General features: G+C 34.7%; 1 protein-coding gene across 3 annotated transcripts in view; it reads left to right on the forward strand.

Moving 5' to 3' along the window:
* Akap6 (A-kinase anchoring protein 6) overlaps positions 1–18,095 on the forward strand; it is a 500,764-nt gene that overhangs the window by 267,442 nt on the left and 215,227 nt on the right. For all 3 annotated transcript variants that reach the window (XM_076850183.2, XM_076850180.2, XM_076850182.2), the window contains exons 6-7: positions 1,187–1,283; positions 2,397–2,560. In XM_076850183.2, the coding sequence (XP_076706298.2) occupies positions 1,187–1,283; positions 2,397–2,560 (261 nt within the window). The remainder of the gene's footprint in view (positions 1–1,186; positions 1,284–2,396; positions 2,561–18,095) is intronic.

Genomic DNA, 18,095 nt, shown 5'->3' on the forward strand with positions numbered 1-18,095 from the left:
AAGGAATGAATTTTCACCCTGAAGACTAATCATTGATTCAACAAATTGGTTACTGTGATTATACTCTCTTGAACTTCCTGTGACTGAAATGTTTTATGACCATTCCATAGGTAGAGAAATATTTGGCAATCCATTTGTGTTTCTTAAAATATTTTATTTATTATTTTTTGTAGTGCTGGGGATCAAACCCAGGGCTTCAAACATGCTGGACAAGCACTGTACCACTGAGCTACATCCCCAGCCCTTAATATTTAAGTATAAACCTTCCTCTTTAGAGAGTATTATTGATCAAGTTCAACAGATATTTACTATGCTTGCAAACAACTATTGAACATCTTGTATGTGACAGGAATTGGAGATATATGTGAAAGTGGCAATTTTCATGTTACTTATAATTTGGTAGACAAAGATAGAAATAAACCCATATACTATATGATAAATTCTACAATAGAAGCAGGTATCAGGAGCAGATAAAAAAGGAATAATTAACTCTGCAGAGGCATTAAGGAAGCCTTCCTGCAAGAAATTACTCTTGAGAGCAGTTTCTGTCTTTTAGATGACTGTAATGAAGGGAAAATGCCCCTGATTTGCTTAATATATTTATTTACAAAGCAGTGTCATATTGTAAAGAATAAACTTTTTAAAAGCAAAGATTTGAAAAGCATTTGACTCCTCAGTATGGCACCTAAATTCATCTCCATGTTCTGTGGTTGTGAAATATCTGAGGAACAGCTGAATCAAACCCTACTGTATTAATGAATTTATATATGCACACATAAGTCTAATATATTTCCTTCTGCCAATTTTTATGGTTTCATAAATAGGTCTATCACCAACATTTCTTTTAAAAAAATGAAGAAAAGAGCTCATATATGTGAGCAGAAATTCAGTGTATTTTATAGAACACTGCTACTTCTTGATATAGCCTACGGGATGTGACTTTTCATAAAAGCCTAATGAATTTCTAGATTTGTCAGCTGTTTCCAAACAGATGCACTCTGCTAATCTAATGGAAACATTTTGAGCCCAGATCCCAAATATCAATAGCTTTTAGTATTGCAAATTAGTTTGTCTATTGGGTAAATTGGGCTGTGTGGTTCTTGATAAAAAGAAGCAAGTAATTTTGTATGGATGTTTTATGTGCAACTGTCTTTCCAGTGTTTGATGCTCATATTTTTCTTTGCAGAGTTTCAAGTTGAATGTAGACAGCCATTGTGCTCTCAAGGAAGCTGTGGAGGAGGAAGGACACCAACTTCTTGAGCTTATTGCATCCCACAAAGCAGGTAAATCCTCCTGAAATATTGCAAGTCTTTATGTCTCCAGACTATTAAGAATGAAGAAGCATTGCTGTAAATTACTGCATATATTCACTTCCTTATGTATTATTAATATTTACATTATCAGATTGACCTTCAAGATTTATAAATGTTTCATATACTGCATACAATGCTGTGATACTTATAAGATGAAATACTGCCTCCAAATGGTCTGTTCATTTTATTTTGGGCTTGCTGTTCGCCTGAGCTTCAATTGAAATCAGATTCTTGAAAACTTCACATTGACATGCTTTTTGATGTAGGTGCTCTGGAAATAACATTAAGATAATGAATGAGAATTGTACATATAGTTACAATGCATATGCGTCAGGGTGCTTATAGATATCATTACAGATATAAGGCAGGCAGTCTAGAGGTATCTGATTATTTCCCAGCCAATTCACATATGAACATTTTGTGTTTTTTGCTGGTCTTTGCATTAGCAGGATTTTGGGCCTTCAACCAATTCTTAGCCCAGTATTAATGTATTTAAGGGGAACAGATTACAAATAAAAAATCATTTTGTCATAATTTGCTATACTTATCCTGGTAGTAGAAGATCATAAGACAGGATGAGTTACAGTTTGGCTCTTTGAGCTTACTACAGCTAAATAGGAAAAGCACAACATTAATCGGATGTGTTAAAGACTGCTGTGTTACATCCGACCCATTTACTGTATTTCTCATTGAATTAACTTTACCTATTTCAATACATCTTTCTGATCATTATAATGCCCCCACACAGACACACAGGCCCTTTCCTTTGAATGAGAAGCTATAGTGTTAATAATTTTTATGCATTGTGATTTTTGTTCCACATGCCTTTTTTTTTCAGTCAATAGCTGAATCTAAGTCTGTTTCCAAAGCATGTGGTTATTCTATTTTTTATCCTTATATATTGTTTCAAAAATTGCCACTCTCTTTTCTGAATGACAAGTGCTAATGTGGCAGGTGATGGCAAGGTCATTTAAAAATATGTATAGCATTTGAAATAGCCACCTAATTTACTACATAAAAAATAATAATGGGTAAAAATTTAATCAGATTCCCAACTTGTGCTTTCCTCTCTTTTTGGAGAAGGACTGAAGGACATGCTGCGGATGATTGCAAGTCAGTGGAAGGAGTTGCAGAGGCAAATCAAACGGCAACACAGCTGGATTCTCAGAGCTCTGGATACCATCAAAGCAGAGATACTGGCTACTGATGTGTCTGTGGAGGATGAGGAAGGGACTGGAAGCCCCAAGGTAAGTGGCTTGAAGTTTGCCTTATTTCCTCTCATTTCTGTCTTCTTTTGAACTATGCACCACTGAAGTTTTCTTTCCACCCCTAAGGCTTTTCGTGTCTAGTGGGTAAACTTTATATATCTATCTCTCTCTATATAAACAAAACGAAGTGGCTTGGTTTAAAACAATGAAAAAAAGGAGGGGGAAAAGCCTACAACTTTCAAGTTTTACAGGAAGAGGTCTTTTTGTAAAAAGTGGCCGGTTAGGAGGGGGATAGTACTTTAGGGGTGGGAGAAAAGGGGACATAAAACATTTAGTAAACAAAACATAAAGCATCTTTAACATGAATAATCAGAATGGTTTTAAATTGTTTTGTTGCAACTATAAATCACTATAATCAGTGCAATCACTCAGCTCTGACATCCATTAGCCGCTTGGTTACAGCAAATTAACAAAGAAGAGAGAAAGTGATTCATTATCTCATTCCTGTTAATGACTATCAGATGCATTGCCTAATTAGGGGATGGTCATTGTAGTGGGAAGAAGGTCATATGCTTTGCTACAAATCTTTTTGCTCTGAGTGTAAGTTCTCTATAATGGTGCATGCACCGAATACAACAAGTATTTTAAAAATGAGTATTGACATGTTTTGGTTATCCATTTTATATTTACAAAATAACCCATGCAGCCTATGCAACTGAACTTTAAATGAGACACCTTTCAGTACATAGTGCTACTGTTCTAATGATATCTTTGGACTTACAATGTGGAAAATAATTTTATTCATTTGATATTTTTCTGTAGTTTTGCCTTACTTTTGTATCTGTGTTTCCTAAGAGATTTCGCATTGAAACATATCATAACAAGGGGGAAACAGATTTAAGAGTTCTGGTTTCTTTTCCTGGCATGGACAAAGCAAGTAAATGATTATCAAATCACAGTTCTTCAGTATCCATGTGGATTGACATTGTGCTAAATGTATACAGACCAAGTTAAACAAGCACTTTGCCCTGTTAGACTCAAATTCTTAAATGTAGACAGGAAAAACCAAAATCAGCCCTGCAATGCTGAGACCCATGCAGCCAGTGAAAAGCTCAGGCGATTTACAGATTTGGAACCTCAAACCACAACCTTTAGCTTATTTGTTGGAAACAGAGGATGGAATGATGAGCTCAGTTTTACTTTAAGAAGGCTCCATGGAGGAGGTCACATTTCAGGAAATACTTGAAGGAAGGAAGAGAGGTGGCTTGGCACATGAGCACATATTTTAGGAAGTGATGTGATGAAAGGATCAAAGCTGCAACTAATAAAGTGGAATGGAGAGTGTATTCAGCAAACTTGGAGTTATTTTAAGGAGCAGGCTACAGGGAGAAATTGTGCAAAGCTTTGGCTTTGTGGGGATGGGAATGGGAAGAAGGAAGATGAAAAAGGATGCAACTGAAAACTCGGTTGTGTTTTATTTATTTAACAGAAAGGATACTGAGTACTTATTCTTTAAGGGCTGTCCTATATTAGGTACATTCTGTGTGCAAGACAATATTTTATATTCTATATTCTCTTATTTCATCATCTCAACAGAATTATATAACACAGTTCTACTATAATCCCCATGGGAGAAAATGGAGGTACAAAGAAGTTAAGCAATTTGCTAGAGGACATATAGCTACTAAATAGCAAGACTAGGATTTGAATCTGTACCTTTTAATCCTAGAGTCCACGTTTGTTAGCACCTAGCACATTTCCTTTCACTGGTATTGCTCAAGGCTAACTGTGGTGCCAGGCGTTAGGGATGACTCAGGGCCTAACTCACAGAACTTACGGTGAAGTTGGAGAGACAGACTCTAATGTCATAATACATGCTTTGATAAGAGATTGAGGTGGGAGAAGTGATTTAGATCAGGACATCAGAGAGGGCTTCTCTGAGGAAGTGACATCTGTGTGTTTACAGAAGGAGGAGTTAGGGGAAGCTGGGTGTTTTGTTATCAGGTAAGAAGAGGGTTTTGAAGAAATCAAGGAAATGACACCCAGTCAAGGTGTATAAAAACCTGTTCCTGGATGTAGTGACCAATGGAGTGGGGCGAGTGAGAGAAGGGTGATGGATATGCCAACCTGGAACTCCTGAGATGGAAAATCACCTAAATTCATAAAAGCACTTTTTGACAATAGAGAACCCCAATCAACAGAGTCAGTTTGAAATAGACAGTTCTAAATCAGCTCATTTTATAGGGAGGTATTGAGAATGAAGAATATAACCTAGAGAAAAGTATTTTCGCAATAGAGATGATGTTAGCATTTCTCAAAAAGAGTGACTGCTTGCCCACACCCCTCCTCAGACCAAATCAATCCCTCCTAGAGGGGCCCATGAATTGCACTTCAACAAGCTCCCAGAAAACCACTGAAATAGGCTCTAAGAAGGCCATTTTCCTGCAGAACTACATACAACATGAAAAAGAAAGAAGATTTGTTGCATTGTTACTTATAATTATGAACAGTTTAGTATCAGCTGAAATGTTTTCAAACTGGGAATGTTTAATTTATACTATATATTATTCTAATGAAAGATTTACATAGTTACTAAAAACGTTTTAGAAGAAATTTTTAAAAATTGGAAGATAGTACCTGGTGTGGTGACACATGCCTGTAATACCAACAGCTTGGGAGGCTGAGGCAGGAGGATTACAAGTTCAAAGCCAGTCTCAGCAAATTAGTGAGACCTTGTCTCAAAATAAAAAATAAAAAGGGCAGCGGTTGAGTGCCCCTGAGTTCAATACCTGGCACTCAAAAATAAATAAATAAATAGATCATAAGAGACCTATAATATGCAGTTACATATTTTAAAATATATTTTTAAATATCTTTCAATTTTCCAAATCTCTACACTTGGCAAGAATTATTGTAAACCAGAAAATAAAGAATACATGTAAAATATAAATATTAATATGCTTTAAAGGGTAAATAGGTGACACAGAACTCAGGAGACTTATTAAGATATGAACTCATATATACAGAGGGAAAATAAATACATCTGGTTTTTAATGGGTGCCTAAAATTGGGTGCCTCACTTCTTTAAACAACAACCACAATAATATGAAATTTATTTGAATCATTCCAAAAGTGAAAATGCCTGGAGTCATATCAGTTTACAAACAATAACATACTTTTTTCTTATTGATAGCAGTTTTGTTCTGAAGCATTTTAATGTCACATTATCTGCACAATGTAGTGTAGCTGAAAGCAGATACAATAATAGGCTTTTCTAGGTATCTATGGATGTGGAACCTGAGGGAGGCACTGAGAGTTTTGAGACTTTGACATGCAAAAGCCAGCAGAACTCTAGGCCTTCAACCTCCCAACTACTTCTCTCTTTCCTAGTCTGGGATAAATTTTCTCTGTTTAAATAAATACATACATATTCAAGGGTGAATGTAGAATCAATTTAAGACAAAAAAAATGTATTTCTCAATTTAAGCTTAGGAAACTATGGAAAAATCAGAATGATCATTCTTTTGTTTAATGTTTATGAACTGCCTCTCTTAGTCTCTGGGGCAAACACAGTGATAGAGAGGCTCAAACTGTGAAGTCAAACTGCCTGGGTTCAATGACTGGCATTTACTATTTGGGTGTCCTTGGGGAAGTTACTTCTTTATGTCCTTGGGGAATTTACTTCTTTATGTCTCAGGTTCCTCATTTGTAAAATAGAGGTAATGATAATATTCACCTCAAAAGATTGTCACTCAAATTGAAAAGAGGTGACATTCCTAATGTACTTAGAGCAGAACCTGGCATATAGTAAATCCTAAATAAGGGGAATGTAATATACAAGACTTCATATTCTTGTGATGGAGAAAGTAAGCAAATAATTATAATATATCTGGTAAAACTGGTATAAAGGGCTGTGAGTACACAGAGAAAGAAATAATTGACCTTTTCTGAGGATATTGAGGAAAGATTTGCAGAGGAGTTGATGTTTTGAAGGGTAGAAAGAGTTTTTGCTAAGGTGAAAATAATAGGCAAAAAGAAGAGCTTGAATAAAGCCTGCAAGTATAAAAATATATGTTATGTTCAGAACCCAGGACTGTGTCATAGATGATTAGGCTGGCTTGCGATAGTCTGCACTGAGCCTCACAACATGACCAAAAAAAAAAATATTCTTAATGATTGTTGGTTCAAACAATAATTGACACAATTCAAGCCAGAGTGAGCTTTCCATATTGAATATATAGGTATATGTACACAAACACTGTTAAAAAAGAAATTTTTCTTCCCATATCACACCAAATAGTGCAAATTTAAATAGTTTAAACTGAAGTTCTTTAAGACTAAAATCAGGATTTGGCTTCTTATCCATAATGTCAGTCCCCTTTCCATGATGTGACCTTGCACAGGTCATGTACAAATTGTGCCATGAAATGCATCTCTAAGTACAGCAGTTATGATCATCTATTTCATCTTAGACCTAAAAGAGGAACTGAAATTAAAACATAATAAAAATAACTCCAGAATTCATCTTAGGTTTACTTCAGAAGCTACTGGGAGCTTGAGAAGCATAATAGAAAATCTAAGGAATATATCTAGGGGGTATTTTTCTTTTTTACCTTGTTTGAGAGACTGCAGAAAAGGACTTGGTCTTAGAAATCTTGTAAAGAAGGAGGATAGGAGGAAATTCAAAGACTCTGGGAAACTTCTCCCCCAGGACTTGGCAGCATACCTTATTTGTTGTATTTCATTTTTTAAAAAAGTGTTTTCCCAGGACTGTGAGATCTTTTATACATGGAAATGGAGAACAGAATTTAACAGTTGTAGAAATAGAGCTTTGGTACTCACATCCTAAAATTGAAAATATGCTTATAATTATGTATTTTATTTTAGCTAGATTGGTAAAAGTTTATCTCCTTAAACTAGGCTTTCTGTATGTTAAATCTTTTAATGGTGTATATAGCTGGAGGGATTTCAAAACACAGTGAATATCCAATGTCCTGCAAAGGCTATATTATTTTTTGACCTTTTAAGGCATGAAACAAAAATCCTGAAAAAAGAAAGCATTTACAGATTTTTCACATAACCTTCTTTAAAAACGTTCTTTTCCTGTGTCTTTACTTTTCTCCTGTAAAACATGCATCTTTACAGATGTCTTAGAATCCAGGCCAGGATTTCCCCACATGACTTATCAAACTTTGCATCACTGAAAGCAGGCAACAATGGTTTCTTTGTCCGTTTTAAGGAAACAGATAAGTTTCCAGAACAAGGAATATTTGAAGATTTTATTATAAATTCAGAAAACTTTACAGCTACTATAAGGGTGACCTATCCTGGGTCCCAAACAGCATCTTCATTTCCTTAGTAAAAGGAGACAGAGGGTTAGCTGCTTTGAACTCTAGGATTGTGCTTATTTTATCTGTCTTCTTTGAGGCTCTTAGATTGAAGTCATCATCCTTTGGAAATGGATATCAGACTCTGAAGGTCATCAATGATATCTGTTCAACAATAGCAGGAGAGTAAGTTTACAGACACTTTTCAAGTATGTTTGCTCAGACCTACAAATGACAGTTTTAGGTATTGGTGAGAATGGGCATTTGCATGGCCTTTGACTTGGGCTTATCACTGACAACCTGACCTTTCTTGAGATGTCAAGTGAAGGGACGTCTAGCATTAAAACGTATTTTTGTATGTTTGTTTACCAGGTGACTGTCTTAACCCATTTAGCATAATACATTATGCTAATATTTTATGGGTACATTTTTTTTAAATGAAGGACTATAAAAGAGCTGATTTTGAGAGCACATTTACAAGATGCTTTCCCTATATTAGATGGTGCCTCACTAGTAATAGTTCAAGTGGACATTATTGTCTAGAGTAGTTTGATGCTGAGTCTTTTCAAGGATTTGATAATTTTTTTGAGAAGGGGGAGAAGGATAAAAGAAGCCTAAAGAAGAAGCTACGTTCCTTTCTGTGCTGGCTCAGGAGCTTATATAGTGGGCATAGTCTTTAATATAGGCTTTTCACAAGCAGTATTAAGACACTGAATGGGAATTTGCATTTATATGTTGTTAGTTCTGCATACACTGATGCACGTGTGCATAAAAATATACTTGGTACACTTTTTTCTCTCCCACCCATGTAAATAAAAGTACAGGTATATGTTGTCAAAAAGAATCTGAAATGAATTAATAAAATTAAATCTTGCCTAAACTAGTAGAGAAAAAGACAGTAGGCAAAGGCCTGCCTGTTATTTATTGAGTGCTGACAGAGACTTTGTCCAGTGCTGAGCCAGACACAAGAGAAGACATGGTTTTCTGCTCAGTGGCCTTATCATTTCAATGTAAGCACACAGAGTAACATCTTGTCTAACGTAGTTTGGGCTATCTTAGATCTAGAATAATAGATCACCTAAGATTCAGATCATCTTAATTAGGATGTTGGCAGATTGAAATGGAATGGAGTTCTTGATGCAAGCAAGTGAGTAGTAAATGCATTACCAATTCCATCTCTTCTGTTCAGAATACTTCCTAAAAGCCCATATCTGATCCAGTTCCTTTTCTACTGAACTATATAATCATAGTTCTGATTTGCAGTACATAGGCAGAGCTCTTTCTTCCACTGTGGAATTTTTGACAGTATTTTTTTGTTGCTGTTATAGGAAGGGCAGAATTCTTCAAAAGTGTTTTTTGAAAGACAGAAACAAAACTGAATTACTTCTTTGAAGATCAACATGGTTATTAAATTTGTGATAGAATCAAGTAAAAAATATTTTCTCTAATATCTTTGAGGTACATAAATTTGTATGTTATCAGCTGTATAAGTGGATATACCCATAAAAATTAAAAATAGTAGGTCAAAGGATAGCTAGTGGTCAGCCTTATCATAGTCTATATGGTGTATAAGACCATAGCTTATCTTGGTTTTCCACACTGTACTTCAATTGCTGGTGTCTTTGATAATGGAATCATTTGGCTCAGCAAGAATCTAGAAGTGAAATTCTTTGGTGACTCTGATCAACATAGGGAAATGTCATTGAGGTATATAGGTTGTTTCATTTTTTTCTCATTTTGTCTAAGGATATCTAATCTCTGACTCTGTAATATAGAATTACAAAAATGTATGGTATTGGATACAAACTTAGATTTTTGTAAAGCAGCCATCTTTTACTAGCAGAATTCATGTTTTATATTCCACCTTTTCTATTTTGAAGATAACATAATCAGCACATTAGAGGGATTTTTGATCTACAGTGGATGTCAACTTAAAAAAATCTATAAATATTTAAGCACAAAAAAAAATCAAGATGAGAATATCTTCTAAAAATGCCTTAAAATTAATAAGTTAATCCTTTGAAATCATGAAACAATTACCTTGTTGTGTGATTTACACTTTTTATTGGAATGTGTTGTTTCTGGCAGGGGCCCCAGGCTGAGCCAGGGAGAACCTTGCCTGCTATAGGAATTACTTTGCTCTGGCTCTTGTGTTTATTGAGTCACTTAGGACTTCTTTTAAAATGGCAACTGTACTTCAACTTAACACCTTGAATACTCCAAACAATTGTTTAAGTATTTTCACACTCAGAATATCTCTTCTGTCCAGTGAAGTCAAGAGGTATAGAGATGTCCACATTTTGTTTTATCCTTCTCTTTAGATTTCACTTGGAAGATGATGGCTATTTATGTGTTTATGATACTACCAAAAACAGATATTTTTCCAATCTACTGGAGTGCTCTTTTCCATCAGGTCCATAACATTCCCAGTCTTATCCCTTATTGTGGCTAACTGAAGGTTAATGTTTCTCAGGAAATAAATGGGAAATCCTGTTGGGACAGAGCTCAAGACCCCACCTCACTATGACTTCTAGACCATTTTGCATTGAGTTGGGGCAATAGCTTCTCATCTTTATACTCAGCTAGGATGCAGAGACCAATACTCATTTAGTATTGCCCCTGCAGGACTAATCAAAGCCAGGGACTTCACTGAGTGAGAAGGGGGAGAAGGATAAAAGAAGCCTAAAGAGGCTAAACAATGAAAGAGAAAAAGAGAAGTGAGAAGGAGAACAGAGGAGAAAGATAAAAGAAGAAAATGTGTATCATACTAGTGAAATGTAGTAGAAGTTAAAAACCATTACCTCACTTGTCATTTAGAGGTCTTAATTCCAAAAGCTGCCCAAGGAATTTCATGGACATTAGTGTTTTCATGGGTCTCTTCCCTTTTATTCATTCCTTTTCAAGCTCTGGAAATCAAAGCCAGAAAAACTTGCTTTTCTTTGACATCTTAGATATTATTATATAAGCTGTGTGAGTGTGTGTGTGTGTGTGTGTGTGTGTGTGTGTGTGTGTGTGTTTATGTAATATTTTATTAATGGGGCTAGCATTTACCACAGACTTACTGTGGTTCAGTTTCATGCTAAGGTTTTACCTGGTTTGTCTCATTCATTTGCCAAAGAATTCTAGCAGTCCCAACTCTTAAAATTCATCCCTTTCTGATGAAAAAACCTAGGTTCCAAACATATTACATAATCATGTGTATTGAGACAGTCTTCTGAGAAACAATTTATGACAGGTTAAAGGCTAAACCTCTTAAGCTTGTGTGATTCCAATTTAGTCAATATTCACGTCAGTGTTTCATTTCATATTTCTTCTAGTTTATCATCTTCCAAATGTGTTTTCCCTTTTCTTTTCTCTTTGATTTTGCTAATTGCTTTTCTCATTCTGTCTATACTATTCTAATCTGTCCTTAAAATTAATAATTATTGAATGTGTCTTTATACTGTAATGATATAACCGTGAACAGGACAACATGTCTCTCCTTTCACACTGCCTAACAGTAGAGATATTTTTTTTCGTGTCTTCATACATGTACTTTGGATAATCATGTCTATCACATTCCATCGCCCTTGCTAAACCCTTGCTCCCTCCCTTTCCCTCCCACCCCTCTTCCCTATCTAGAATTCATCTATTTCTCCCATGCGTCCCCTCCCTACCCCACTATGAGTCAGCCTCCTTATGTCAGAGAAAACATTCAGCATTTGTTTTTGGGGGGTTGGCTAACTTCACTTTTATTGCATGTATGTAATCCTAAATTACACACATGTATATAATATGTGACGAATACTATAATAAGGAATAGAGAAGATATGGAAATTTGGGAAGGGAACATTATTTCAATCTAATTTGCTCTGAGAAGGCTTTCACCCTATGAGAAGATGGATTTTGCAGAGGTCTCCAATATTCAGTTAAATGGTACTAGGAAGATATTAGAGGGAGAACATTCCAGGCAGAAGATATAGCATGGTCAAAAGAATGGAAAAGAGAAAACACAAGGGGCATCTAGAGAATAGAGAGCAGTGAAAAATTTGGCTTTTTGGAACATAGAATGTTCATGTGCTTATGGGAAGGTAGAGGACCTCACTGAGGATAAAGCCAGAAAAACTTTGAGCAATATTCCATACAGCTTTGAACACCAGGTTGAAGAGTTGTTTTTACTAGTGTACCATGTTTTTAATGATTCAGTTTGGCCACAGAAAACAGGTGGAAAAGGTAGGATGAAAGAGGGAGAATCAAAAGTCATAAAAACAAATTAGGAAACTAGTACAATAACTAAAGGCAGCTGATTTATAGCAGTTGCTATAATAATATAAAGAAACAAATAAGAGCAATATTATGGAAGAATTAATAGAATTTGGCATTTAGGGGATGGAGAGATGAGAGGAGTTAACAGTGACTTTAGGGAATTGAACATGATAAGTTAAAATAACATTAACTGAGGTTGAACACATTTTTGATAAGGAACAGTTTTGAAGAAGAAAATAATTAACTCATTTAGTACAGTCACCTTGATGACCAATTAATAAGAATATGTAGGCATATAACCTGAGCATAAATGCTTCTGTTACCCACCCCCCAGTTTATTCCAAAGTACAAGTAGTTTTGATAACGATGATTTGGAAATAGGATAACCCTAAAAATCATCTGTGTGGTCATATATAACTGTTGAAAATGCAAGTCTGAAGTTTGGAGTAATCAACACTAAGAATGTAAGTTTGACAATCCAAATTGAAATAATAACCTCTATAGCTTTGGAAGTTGATATTGACAAGTAAGATACTATTGTATGAAAATAAAGCAGAGATACAATAGAATCCTGAGGAATGCCTAGGGCAACTGAGAACAAGGATGACGTACTGAAATTAGGGATTAAGTGAGAATCAACATGCTCAACAGTCCAGAATGCTGGCAGCCAGTAGCAATGTAGGTCAAACTGAAGAATAAAAATAGTAAAATAAGGTCAGTTGAAGGTGACAGTTTCAAGAACAAGAAAGAGGATCACTAATAATACCCTTTAGCCCTAATATCATTTTCCATGGTTTCAGTTACCTATAGTCAACAGTGGTTGAAAAATGTTCTATGAAAAAAATCTAGAAACAAACAATTCATAAGTTTTTAATTGTACACTATTCTAAGTAGTGTGGTGAAATCTCTAACTATCTTTCTCTGTCCCAGCCAGAACATGAATCACCCCCTTGTCCAGCATATCTATGCTGTATACTATACTGGCCCATTAGTTATGAAGTAGCCATCTCTGCTATCAGATTGACTATCATGGTATTACAGTACTTATGTTCAAGCAACCCTTATTTTACTTAATAATAGCCTTAAAGCACAAGAGTAGTGATACTGGCAATTCAGACCTGCCAAAGAGAAGCTGTAAAGTGGTTTAGGTATTATTTCACATCGTCACAGGAAGAAAGTTGACTGAAGTACAATAAAATATTTTGAGAGACAATATTCATAGAAATTTATTATAGTATGTTGTTATAGTTATCCTATTTTATTATTTATTTGTTGCAGTACTAGGGATTAAACCCAGGGCCTCACACATGACAGTGCTTTACCACTGAGCTGTATCCCAACCCCTATTATTAGTTAATCTCTTATTGTACTTAATTTATAAATTAAACTTTATCATAAGTATATGTGTATAGGAAAAAGAGGAATATGTAGGGTTTTGTACGATCTATGGTTTTAGGTATCTACTGATTGGAGGTTTGGAATATAACCACCATGGATAAGGGAGGCCACTGTACAATGATTTAGATGATGGAGAGGAAGTGAATCAGGTAGAAATGTAAGTTTCTAGAAGGGAATATAGCTTCTGAGTTAAAGAAAGAAGGAATTTTAGTGATAAGCTCAGTAAAGATGGAAGGAAGTCAAGGGACTTCAAATGAAGTGATTAGTCACTGGAAAAATTATTCCAATAGAGGAAGGTAGAGGGTAAGAAGGGACTGGAGAGTATAGTAGGATTCATTCTGCTCTCTCTCTCTCTCTCAAAAAAAAAGATTTCCTATAATATCTACCTATTCTAAACTGCATTATATTAATTGTTAATACCATGCATTTGCTGATTAATAACACACAGTCTCATGATAACATTTCTGTTTTTGTCTTGAAATTCCATGTGTATCTTTGTAGTTAACTTTTAAGGTGATTACATTCTTCATGACTGCAAACTACTTCTGGTAGCAACTATATTATAAACATCTTCATTTTACTTACTTTATACATTATTTCATCTTGAAATATATTTTATTTGATTTGATTAATATATAGTGTTCATTTTAGAGCTAAAGATAGAACCTCACTTTATCTTCTCATCTTTCATGATGTTTTATCTTATATAAATAATGATACAACCCCATCTTATTCTCTTTCTTTCTATGCTTCTCTCTTACTTCCTTTGCCTCTTGATTTTTATTGAACACAAAATAATATTTTATTGAAAACCTCTAAAAGAGCCATTTAACCTATTTTCCCCCAAATAACTAGTAATTTATACTATAAAATTGATATTGGTGGTATTATTATTATTATTATTATTATTATTATTATTCCTCAAGGTAAATCTAGTTGGCTGATTGTTTTAACAGGTTGTCAGGGGTGTTTAAGTCTTTGTTTGAAGGGGCTTTCTGAGAAGATATACTTCTGAGTGACTTTGAAAAAAAAACTAAAAGCATCTAATATGTCGCTGGCTAGCTCACTGGTTGATGAGATTTGTAGTCTTTGCTTTAAAGCTCTCTAACAAGATTAGGTGAGATTGAACCTGAGAAGGTAAAGGTCTCTAAATTGACATAAATTCAAAGGGCAGAACTAGATCATACCACTATTTAAATGTCTAACAAAGTCTAATCTCTGACATATTATATTTGGTCCACTGTAATCTGTGTACATACACATCCTTCTAGTAAATGATGAATGAGGTTTAGCTAACATAACATAGTTTATATCCTCCTAGACCTTTATAAGAAATACAAAGTTGGAGAGCTCTGCTCTGTAAAATGACCTGGATCACTTCTCTGGAATAGGGTCTCTATAAAACATACACAAAAACAAACACTCTTGCATTTTCTTTTCAACCCAGTTTAGCTGAATTTATTTCTCTGCTGTCTTTAATATCTCATGTATATACTCAGACTATCATTATATTTCTGAGAGGAATACTGAATTTCACTGGATAGATCCATCTGGCTAAAACTGATAAAACCATTCATTTCTAATGGGAAATTTTGGTCTAGTTGTGAGACCAGAAAGGAATTAAGTTTCATCAGCATATTTAAACTTGCAGCCTTTATCCAAACTTTCTGAAGTTCACTCATAACTTGAGGGCCATGCCTTTTTAATTATAAAGAATTTTTAAAAACTCTTCTTTGTCTCATCTCTTTGTAAAATTTCCAGCCCCTCGTCCCCAAAGTATTCATTTCTCTTCTATTTGAAAGTAAACTAACAATAGCATGATATAAACTCATGACTCTGATGCTAAACAGACCCAGTAGCATCCCTGATAATGACTGTTTTAATGCAATGCCAGCCAGCTTCATGTGGTGGAACTTTCCCCATTATTCAAGACTTTGGACATTCTAGAACCTGGCCTGTTGTATGTACACTTATCAAGGGCCTTTACTCTAATTCTTCTTCTTCTTTTTTAAGTTGTCAATGGACCTGCTTTTTATTTATTTATATGTGGTGCTGAGAATCGAACCCAGTGCCTTACACATGCTAGGCAAGCACTCTGCCACTGAGCTGCAACTCCAGCCCTGATTTTTCTTTTATGATAACACATTCTTCTTCCTCTGGACAAACTATTCTAAAAGATATATATTTAAAAAAACAGCTTTCTGGGTTCTACTACTCATTCTCATTATGAAGTTATATCATAATGCTTTTTTCTGTCAAGTAAGTTAGACTAATATTACTGAAGAAAATGTATTTTTCAAATTGTCATTGAATAGTGGTACTATTAATTTTTGTTGTATTTTAGAAGGAAATGAAATCATGTCATTTCCTAATAGGTGAAAACTTTGTAAGTATTACTGTTAATCTGTAATTGAAAATAGCCCCCTTTTTGGGTTAAAAGTTAAGAATTATTAATTGTGTGATACAGGACAAGGAGACCAAGATATGAACAAAGATATCTCTGAATAAAGGCAAATTTGACTGTTTTTCTTCCTTTGTAATTACTTTTATATTTTACCCAATTGTGTAGTAGTTTTTAGTTGTATTTCTCCTTTAGACCTTTGACAAATAGAATCTTCTGTCGTTATCTGTAGCTTCTTTTAGTCTCAGTTGTACATAAAAAGCTTAACAACTATTCTCCATTGGATAATACACAAAAGGGAAATCAGGCAAAAGAACTTGAAGATAGAATCTCTTTAGAAATTGTGAATTTTAAGCAGTTGTTCTCTCACACAGCCTTCTATCAATGAATGCCTCAAAATAGAAGCTCTTGTTTTGTATACTTTTCCAAAGCAATCAATAGTTCTTTCTTCCCATAAATGGTAAAATTGGATATAAGGAAGTATAGGCACACTTCTCCTCATAAGAGGGAAATGGGTTGCTGATGTTGCACTAATGATATAACCATCAACAGTGGCATCAAATAATGTGTATTAAACTTAATATAGCAGGCATTGTGGACTGCCTATCCAATAGCTATTTTTCTTTTCCTTTTTCTGACAGAACCATTTATTTTGTCTACATAGCCACCTTTTTTCATATGCTCTTATTCAGGTGCAATGGATCCTATTCCTCAGCCAGGGAGTGTGTAAATCATGACTAGTCCATAGGCAACCATAAGAGCTTCTTTGCCGCATTAATGATTAGTTTAGGCATAGTCAGTGCACTTCTGGCCAGTAAGATACGAAAAGAAGTCTTTGTGAGACTTTGGGAAGATTTTCTTTCTTATACAAAGAGACAAACAATAAGAAAGGATTCCCTTTCAAACTCTGAATATTTTCAAAGGGACAGGAAGCTCAGCTGCCTTATCCATTTTGTCTCTATGAAACTAGCTTGAGAACCCATACTTATATGCCAAAGATGGTAGAGGGGAATGATGGGTTTTTCTGTTATTGAATAGCTGAATTAACAAACTCTGAAGGTACCCTTCCTTCAACATTTTTTTAAATAATTTTCTTCTTTTTTTAACTTTCTATTAGTTTGGGGGGATGTAATAAACAACAAATTCACTGTCTTAATAAAAACATTATAGACTACTGAATATTATACAATTTACATTACATTACATTACATCTCAAAACAGTTTTTTAGTATTTTTTGCCACTGTTAAAACCATTACTTTGTTTTAAACCTCTTCTAATTTATTGTTAATGGTGCCTTTGGCCACATTCTACTGAAGTAATTCTCATCAATGTTCACTCATGGCTTCTTGGTTATCAAAACAAATGGTTGCTCAGCCTTAGCTTCCCAATCTACAAATAAAACATTTGATCATGGTTGGTGGTTTTCAGTAATCATTTTTTTCAAACCAAATCTTACTCATAGTTCCCACATATAAAACAAACCACAGTAGAATTTGTCAGTTGAGTCAGAACCTGAGAGCTATGTCTCTTGCTTTTACTATTCTCTAGACCTTCTTTGGTTCTCTGTCCTCAAACTCTACAAAGCTTGCCAGTTTAAATTTCCTACTTTTCTAAACTGGTTTTTAAAACCTCTTTTTTTCCCCCTTTCTGTAGCCACATGAAGTCACTCCTGGTTTCCCAAGTTTGTCCCTTTTTTTCCCTATACTCTTCTCATTCAGCTCCCCATGTCTTTGCCCTTCTATCCCTATTTAATCTCCATTACCATGGACTATACTAGCTGTCTCCCACCCAGCACTGTCTATATCAAAATGACTTGATTTTTCAATGTTCTTTTAGCATTTATACCTCAATTATAGCAATATCATATTCTCTTTTTGAATTTTATATTAAAGATATTTCTCAGGTTTCATGCTCTCTGAAGGTAGGGAGCTATTTCTTGTTCATTTTCCTGTATACTACAATGCTCAGCATACTATATCCCTCAGAGACTGTTCTTAAAAAAATTCTTTTGGGATGAACAAAAAATTCACACCAGAAATCAAAACCCTTAAGGTATGTGGCTTTCCTTTATAGTCCTTTAGTATTTGTATGAGTTTTATAAGCTGATCCATTCTCTCTGAGGTTGTGTGGAATTAAAATGATATAATTGATTAAATTTAATTGATATGGTAGAATACAATCCAGTTCTATAAAACTAAAGTG

Source organism: Callospermophilus lateralis, chromosome 3 (genome assembly GCF_048772815.1).
Source record: "Callospermophilus lateralis isolate mCalLat2 chromosome 3, mCalLat2.hap1, whole genome shotgun sequence".
Lineage (NCBI taxonomy): Eukaryota > Metazoa > Chordata > Mammalia > Rodentia > Sciuridae > Callospermophilus > Callospermophilus lateralis.